General features: G+C 38.3%; 1 protein-coding gene across 2 annotated transcripts in view; it reads left to right on the forward strand.

Annotated features, from left to right (window-relative positions):
- The window catches only part of gpt2l (glutamic pyruvate transaminase (alanine aminotransferase) 2, like), a 20223-nt gene extending 12611 nt beyond the window's left edge, over nucleotides 1–7612 (forward strand). For both annotated transcript variants that reach the window (XM_024273696.2, XM_024273695.2), the window contains 7 exons: nucleotides 185–428; nucleotides 1897–1976; nucleotides 2044–2180; nucleotides 2251–2425; nucleotides 3819–3974; nucleotides 5052–5164; nucleotides 6745–7612. In XM_024273696.2, coding sequence (XP_024129464.1) covers nucleotides 185–428; nucleotides 1897–1976; nucleotides 2044–2180; nucleotides 2251–2425; nucleotides 3819–3974; nucleotides 5052–5164; nucleotides 6745–6835 — 996 coding nt within the window. In that variant the 3' untranslated portion in view covers nucleotides 6836–7612. The remainder of the gene's footprint in view (nucleotides 1–184; nucleotides 429–1896; nucleotides 1977–2043; nucleotides 2181–2250; nucleotides 2426–3818; nucleotides 3975–5051; nucleotides 5165–6744) is intronic.
- Nucleotides 7613–9168: the final 1556 nt, after the last annotated feature.

Raw genomic sequence — 9168 nt, forward strand, 5'->3', positions numbered from 1 at the left:
TTTTAAATGTACAAACTGACCCCGATTTGACCCCATACAGTAAATTACCTGAAACTGTTTTCAATCCAGAATTCAAGTTAATTAGAAAGCGTTTTTTTTCATAGCTTGATGCAGATCATTTTGATCAATTTTATAAATCAAATGTGAGACGATTGAATCCTCATCATTTCTTCTCGTCCTTCAGACCATGCTGAAGCTGCTGGTGTGCGGCGAAGGCGCGGCGCGTACCGGCGTCATGATCTCCATACCTCAGTACCCGCTGTACTCGGCTGCGCTGGCCGAGCTGGGCGCCGTGCAAATCAACTATTACCTGAACGAGGAGAAGTGCTGGAGTCTGGACATCAGCGAGCTGCAGCGCGCCCTGAACGAAGCCAGACGCTACTGCAACCCCCGCGCTCTGTGCATCATCAACCCCGGAAACCCGACCGGTAGTTCTGCTGCTTCTAGTGCCGGTTAATAAATGTCACAAAGCTTTAAAGGAGGAGTGTCAAAGTCAATCACATAAAGGGGCCTAACTAAAACACAGCTTAGGTCGCAGGACGAACAGGATAAATATTCATTGAACACTCTAAAACTACATTTTTTAAACTTTAAAACCCTAACTTTTTAACATGATTATGAACTAGATGTATAGCATTACCTGTGATAATGCTAGAATGAATGCTGTAAAATGAATGTGGCTGCAGAAGATGGTAATGCTGATAGCTGAAGATGCTGAAATTGATGGTTAAAATGCTGACATTAATAGCTGAAACGCTAAAGCTATTAGCTGAAAACGCTGAAGCTAAAAGCTTAAATGCTGAATCTTAAAGCTTATAGCTGAAAACACGGACGCTAATCCCTTAAAACACTGAAGCTTATAGCTGAAAAACACTGAAGCTAAAAACTGAAAACACTGAAGCTAATAGCTGAAAATGTTTAAGCTAGTAGGTGAAAACGCTGAAGCTAAAAGCTTAAATGCTGAATCTTAAAGCTTAAAATGCTGAAGCTAATAGCTGAAAACACGGACGCTAATCCCTTAAAACACTGAAGCTTATAGCTGAAAAACACTGAAGCTAAAAACTGAAAACACTGAAGCTAATAGCAGAAAACACTAGAACTAATAGCTGAAAATGCGGGCGCTAATCCCTTAAAACGCTAAAGCTTATAGCTGAAAACGCTGAAGCTAAATTCTTAAAACGCTGAAGCTAATAGCTAAAAAACACTGAAGCTAAAAACTGAAGACACTGAAGCTAATAGCTGAAAACACTAAAGTTGATAGCTGAAATCACTAAGCTAATAGCTGAAAATGCAGAGGCTGATAGCTAGCTAAAATATTAGCTAAATGCTTAATTAGCCAAGAAAACAAAAATAAAAACTTAGGTCAGCCTAAACAGCTGGCATGTTAGTGAAAAAATAGCTAAACTTCAAAATATCCTAAAAAACTGAAAAAAGCCTAAATTAGCCAACACAGATAACATGTAGCTGAAATATCAGCTAAACTCCAAAATAGCCTAAAAAATCTTAGTAAATGCTAAAATAGCCAAAAAGCTAGCAGAATGCCAATTTTTTAAACTTTAAAAGGACCTTTTTTTAACATAATTATGAATAATAAAAAGGCAGGAACATTATTCCAGGATAAATCAATTTAAACTTTCAATAACTTTCAATATTTTACTCTCCATAAAATATATATTTTGTCAAAATTATCCAAGTTAGTAATTTGTTCAAGATAACATCGGGCCATTAATAACAATAAAATGAAATGACTGTATAGAATTACCCTGAGGGCAGGATAGAGCTCGACTTTAACATCTACTTTAAACTGTCAAAAGTGAAAATGAAAGTTCTCTGTAACGACCACTAGATGGCAGCAAAGGGACACGCAATCTCAAGCATCTCTCCTGTTCTCCTCAGGTCAGGTTCAGAGCCGGCAGTGCATCGAAGACGTGATCCGGTTTGCCGCAAAGGAGCGTCTCTTCCTCATGGCTGATGAGGTAACGCCCTCCACCCCTTCAAACCCCCCCATCCTTTTAAGTCTCTAACTTCTGCCGTCCTTTCCAGGTGTACCAGGACAACGTCTACGCCGAGGGCTGCCAGTTCCACTCCTTCAAGAAGGTCCTGTTTGAAATGGGCCCAGAATACTCTGAAACCGTGGAGCTGGCCTCCTTCCACTCCACCTCCAAGTGCTACATGGGAGAGTGAGTCCGCTCAGATGGAGACCTCTACATTTGTTTGAATGTCTCTAATCTTGGTTTTGTTTTACCTCAGATGTGGCTTTCGAGGAGGCTACATGGAGATCATAAACATGGACGATGAGGTGAAGGCCCAGCTGACCAAGCTGCTGTCGGTCCGCTTGTGTCCTCCTGTTCCCGGGCAGGCTCTGATGGATCTGGTGGTGAACCCGCCGCAGCCCGGGGAGCCTTCGTACGAGCGCTTCATTTCGGTAAACAGTTAGTTTGGAGACTTCACGTTAAAGTATTGACCCTTTTCATGTGATGTCACAGGTCAAAGGTCACCGGGTCGCTCCCGGTGTCTGTGGTTTAGAACGGCAGAGCTGACGTCTGAACACTGTTTAAAGCAATTTATGTAAATAATAAAAGTAACCTAAATAATTGTAACTGAAATTTGTACAATATTTATTTTATAAATGTCCTCCCTGGTTGTATTCGTTTCCTCCTCTTAGATTGTTCACAAATTAAAGTACAAACGTCAGTAAACGTCTGCAGTCAGAACCAGCGGCTGCTTCCACAAACTCCTGTGGATGATATTAAACGAGTCGTAGATTATTTCTCTCTCACAACCCGGTTAAAGTTAGACGAAGGTTACAAGTACTTCATTGAATGCTGCTTGTTTAATGAAGGTAATTATGATTTTATTCTGTTTTATTAATGCTAATGCTAGCGATAGCTTTGGCTATGAGACGGGGAGCTCCTGAAGATCTTTTATGATCAGTTAAAAGTTTCCTAAATTTCTGTGCTCACATAATCATTGTAAATCAGGGGTTTCAAACTCAATCGCAAAATCCAAAACACACCTGAGGTCATGGGACGGACAGGATAAACATTAATTGAACACTTTAAACTACATTTTTAAACTTTAAAACCATAACTTTTTAACAGAATTCTGAACTAGATATATAACATTACCTGTGATAATGCTAGTGTGAATGCTGATAGCTGAATTTGGCTGCTAAAGATGCTGAAATTGATAGCTAAAATAGCTAGAGCTGATAGCTGAAAATGCTGAAGTAAATAGCTAAAAATGCTGAAGCTGATAGGCACTTAATGTATCAGCTAAATGCTAAATTAGCATAAAAAACAAAAAAACCCCAACTTAGGTTAGCCAAAACAGCTAGAATGTAGCTAAAGAAAATAGCTAAACTTTAAAATATCCTAAAAAAATGAAAAAAAACCCTAAATTAGCCAAAACAGCTATTATGTAGCTGAAATATGAGCTAAACTCAAAAATATCCTAAAAAAATCTTAGTAAATGCCTAAATAGTCCAGAAAGTTTGAAGAATGCCAATTTTTAAAACTTTAAAACTATACATTTTTAACATAAATATGAATAATAAAATGCAGGAATATTATTCCAGAATAAATCATCTTAAACCTTAAATAACTTTCAATATTTTACTCTCCATAAATATACATGTTTGTCAAAATTATACAAGTTAGAAATGAGCACAAGATAACATCGGGTCATAAATGACTATAAAATGAAATGATCTGGAGGGCCGGATAGAATTACCCAGAGGGCCGGATCTGGCCCCCGGGCCTTGACTTTGACACGTCTTCTCTTGGATGGATTCTCTGACTGTTCTCTCTCGTCTCCAGGAGCGCACCGCCACCTTAAGTGCCTTAGCAGAGAAGGCCAAACTGACGGAGCAGGTCCTGAACACGGTGGAGGGGATCCGCTGCAATCCGGTGCAGGGCGCCATGTACTCCTTCCCGCGCATAACCATCCCCGAAAAGGCCATCAAAGAGGCCACGGTCAGTTTCCTTCAAACCCTTCCCTGATCCAGACCTCACTGTCGTCTGAAGGTTCTTGTATTGATGTAGATCCTGAAGGAGCCGATTGAGCTGAAAGAAGCACTTGTGCGATTATTTTTACCCAGCATCCTTTTCAGTCCAGCACTCATCCTTTGGACCGCTTTTTATGTTTTTATTCTGGCTGTGCGACCTACGCAACCTTCAGCGCACAAAGACGAACAAAAACCCGGACAAGGTCTCGGTTCTGCACAATGATTTCCTATAGCTGCAGTCTTACGGTTGACTGCTCGGGGCGGGACGGATCCGATCCTCCAAAACTCTTTACCTTGCCTCACAGACGATGAGGGGTTGGACCCTCTGACACCGATCGATCCCACCGACGTGAAGCCAGATCCCCAAAAACGGAGCGCGCTCAGACCCAAATACTTCACTGAAGGGCTCGATGAAAGCTTTTGATGTGGAGAGAAGTGGTTCTGAAGGACGTCTCACTGAGAGGAACCGTGTTGCCATGAAACGGTGGAACACGTTTAACACGGCAGGAGGTCGTGTCAGATCAGACTGCAGATTCACCAAAACACGTTCAGATTCCTCTTGTTGTTTCACTGCGTTTGTCCTTCAGCTTCAGTAGATGGTGACTGGAGTGGTCGTAGTTTAGGCCAGTTGTGTTTGGTTATTTAAAACAGATCAAAACCTGAAGGATTCTTATGGGATCAGATCAGGATCAGCTTAAAATGAATGGAAAAACAAGAAAAAAATGCTATTTTTGTTTCTCATTCTTTGCTTTCTGTTCTCTGTTTTCAGTTTCAGTTCAGTTTTTAAATCTTCGCTGCTGAGCTGATTCTAATGTTACATTTTTCAAATTTCTAATGTCTTGTTTTCAAATGTTCATTTTTTTCCACTTAAAATGTCTTTTTTTTATCTGTTTTTTCATTCACTTTAAGCTGATCCCGATTAGATCCTTTTATACGCCTAAAAACCCCAAAACTCTGTTTTTGATCATATTTAATGACCTGATCAAGAAAATAAAAGTCTAAAATCCTACAAACAGAATGTATGTCTCTCTCCCCGGTTCTGCAGGACGTGGGCCAGCAGCCGGACATGTTCTACTGCATGAAGATGCTGGAGGAGACGGGAATCTGCCTGGTTCCTGGGAGTGGATTCGGTCAGAAGGATGGAACGTACCACTTCAGGTAAACGGCCATAAAGCTGCTGCAGAGGATCATTTCAGTCGGCAGTAGATGTAAAACAAACAAAAACCTCATCCTAAAACCTCCAAAATACAGAAATGTGTTATAAGTTCTCTACTGACTGAGTTACTCATAATCTGATTACTGATGTTTTTCTGATTGAGGTTACAGTGATCCCTCCATTTCTCTCTGTTCGCCTTTCACCGTCTCGCAGTTTCACTCTTTTTTTTTAGTACAATTTTGCCTGATTTTTTTCACATCTTTGTTTTCTGCATCCTGATAGGATGTAGATCACTGTCAATCAACCTCCTCCACCTCTCCATGCTAACGAGTTCACCAGATTTACAGAAACCTTCAATCATGATCAGATCTGTGTTTTCATTCTATTAAACTGAACTTATTTTTCTATGAAAGTTTGAACTTTAAGAGTTTAAAAAGAGAGAAAAATTTTTGTCTGTCTGAGAAAAAGAATATTTAAGTTATGTAGTGACGAGTTTTCCAGCCTCTAAACATCTAAAGTTATTTGTGATAAAGATTCACCCCAATAAACTTTGTGTTTTTAACATGTTGGTGGCATTTTCTGATTCTAGAGGACATATGTATGTATTAGTGCTGCCACAAAGGATTATTTTAATATGTAAAACACACATTTTAACCATCATTAGCTGTAAACTTAAAGGTTTAAAATGCTAACTAGAGATAAAGACCATTAAGATGATAGATTATTAACTGACTCACAGCAGGAGTTCATAAAGAAAAACTCATCTAGGTTGTGAATGTTACTGTTGGCGTGGAAGTTTGCTCCACGAATTTTCCCATCAGCCCTTAGTTTACACCCAAACTAACATTAGTGCAGCAGAACAAACAAACAAACAAACAAAAACCGCCAGTAATATTGGAGCTATCGAGCTGTGCAGCTTAAACAAGGAACACAAAGACGTTCATGGATCTATTTGTCTGCATCAGAATTGCAGCAGAGAAGAGAATTTTGTCTGATTTTTAATATGCCTCCGATATAATTCAATTCAAATAAAATAATAGATAGAAAGGCTTTTATTGTCGTTGTCACAGGACAAAGAAATTGGAGCGACTGTTACAGAGCAAAATGAAATGTAGCGAGACGTAAGATAAAATGTGTACAAATATGTACAAGAATTTAAATAGACGGATACACATGTGCAAATATGCATAAAAATAATTTTATAATATAATAATATTAAGAAATGCAGTTTTAATCTTAAATTATTTCATTAATGTCCTCCATCAGAGAAATGCATCTAGAACATGTTAAAAACATCATTTTCATTGATATAATAAAATATCATTTTCTGTCTTTTCTCTTCTTTGACTATTATCTTGACTTTCTTTATCTTCTTTTTTATTATTATTTTAGAAAGGGACCTGATGAATTCTTTTCTTTGACACCTGAAAACGAGTAAAAAAACACAAGAAGTAAAGAGCCAGAGGAAAGCAGAAAAAGTCAAATATTTTTGTAAATTGTTGATCGATTTCGTAAGATTCTTTTCCTCAGAAAACCCATCAGACGCAGGTCTGCATGTCAACTAACCTCTCTGTCTGCTCAGAATGACCATCCTGCCTCCGAAGGACAAGCTGAAGATCCTGCTGAACAAAGTCCAGGAGTTCCATCAGAAGTTCACCCAGCAGTACTCCTAATCTGCTGCTCCTCAACCACCACATTAGCTCCTCCTCCTCCAGAGGGGAAGGGGGGCGGCGTTGCCAATCACTGTAAAATGCGTCAGCCAGTGTGGGTTCATTTGTCCCTAATTTGTGCCTTTTCTTTGGCGACCCCGTGAAGGAAGCACTTCGGCCCGTGGAACTGTCCTGAGGGAGCGGCGCCTCGTGTGCTCTGGTATCCTCATGGACGGACGTGAACTCTTGTTTGTCCAATCATTCAGCCGTGTTCGTGTGGAGCTTTAAAGGCAACAGAAGTAGAGTTCAGCTGTTCACTTCATTCCTGCAGACGAGGCAGTATTGCATGAATATTCAATAGAAACATTTTGTAGGATAATTAAATAAATGAAATGACCTTTGCACTCACTCTTTACATAGTTAATTCATTGTTTACATAGTTTTAATTCATTGACGGTGGTGTGGACCTTTTTTTTTGCATTAAATGCTGTTTAATTTGTATTTTTTTTGCTTGAATTTATTGTTTACTAATGAATCTAATATTAAATAACATTTACTAGACATTTCGGTCCTTTAGAAGGAAGACTCACATCTTAGTCATCGCCTTGTTCTTCTGTACAGTAAGGTTGGCTGGAAGGAAGTGATTCATTTTCAAATGTTTGTGCTTTATAAATCCTTTTGGGCTAAATAAAAGATTGTATGATATTTAAAGGAATTATAGCGTCTGCCTTTCTGAGTTTTTCTTTTTTTAAACTGTGTTCTTTTCGGCTGTAAATGAATAAAAATGACAAATGAACGTGACTGGAGGCTTTTTCTTTGTTCTGATGATTCTTACCAGAGACTGAACCATTCCTCTTGTGTATGTGTATATATATATATATATATATCTGTGTATATAATTTACCAAAACTTAAACAAAAATGTATTATAGAAAGAATGAGACATACATAAAATCAGCCCATGAGATGTTTAGAAATTAACAAAAATTCCATTCTTATTCAAAGTTACATGAACATTTCATTTGGGAGGGAAAAAAAAAGAAAAATAAATCTGCCATCAGCGTCGCCCCTCCCCCTCTGCCCCAGCCATCTGGTCAGAGCTGCACAAGACATCATAAAAAAAAACACTTTTCAAAATGGTGGCTATTCTGTTGGTTTATCTCCATAGCAACCATTTTATTTTTTGGTCGCCTGGAGGTGACGCACCGATCAATGTAATTTTCACAAGAATCAGCTAAAGTAAATTTTTTGATTTCCTTGGCAACTGAGATCATTTGCTGCCAGGCCTACATACCTCACATGTTCGTATTGAATGTCATAAATTTTTGTTCAGCTTGAGCCAGGGATTTGTTCATCAAATTTTCACAATATTCCAATAAACAATACGCAGGGAACAGGGAAAGGAGACTTTTATGAGTTCGCCATGCTAATGTGGTGCACCCAAAAATGTGCATCCACATTTGGTATTTTTTTTTGAAAGCCATTCAGTTCTAGTAATTAAAATATAATTTAATTTATTTTATACATTGATTAAATGTAACCTGTGAATAAAGGAGGAAAAAAAAAGAATTAGATTATGAGTCTGGAAAGCGGAACCTTCGACACTCTTGCAGCGCCTCCAGGTGGCTGAAGACGGGGCAACTTCCTGTTTCCGTCAGAAGTGCTTTGGAGAATGAAGAGAGTGCTCGTGTCGTTCCTGCTCTGAGACTCCTTTTCTTTTTTCCAGACACATCATTCTTTTTGTTATTGTGGTCGCCGTACTCGGGACCCGTAACACTAACACCATTTAAGTTTAAAAAAGAAAAACATTTCTTCCAAGTAGTTTTCCCAATGATGCTCAAGGAGTTGGGAGGCGATAGATCACTAGGTTTATATTTGTAGTCTTTGAGGGTTTTTTTTCTTGAAAATTAAAGGTGGCGGCCTCTTCCTGAGTTCAGTGAGGACGGCAAGAAAGAAGAATTGCAAACACTGTCCTTGCAGTCTTTTTTTTCTTCTTACTGTGTGTTTCAGTGTCAAAATTGCGCCCCAGCATATTCAGGAACTCATCAAAATTTGAACACACCTTCCAATGAAAATCAACTTTTTTTAAACGGAACATAAATCTTTTATTTACCGGTTTTATAGGAAGACAAAATTATTGGAACAGAGAATTATTGAAGGTAAATGATTATTTTTAAATGAACTTTAATGAACAATATCTATAACTGTAAATCACACCAGTAAGTAGTCCGTCAGAAAGCAATGATATCTTTCAAAAAGGAGAATTAATTACGGTATATAGAAAAGTGATGAGGACATGGTGAGTAAAAAATAGAATACTACAAGTAAAAAAAAAAAAAAAAAAAAAAAAAAAAAAAA

The sequence above is a fragment of the Oryzias melastigma genome, linkage group LG17 (assembly GCF_002922805.2).
Source record: "Oryzias melastigma strain HK-1 linkage group LG17, ASM292280v2, whole genome shotgun sequence".
NCBI lineage: Eukaryota > Metazoa > Chordata > Actinopteri > Beloniformes > Adrianichthyidae > Oryzias > Oryzias melastigma.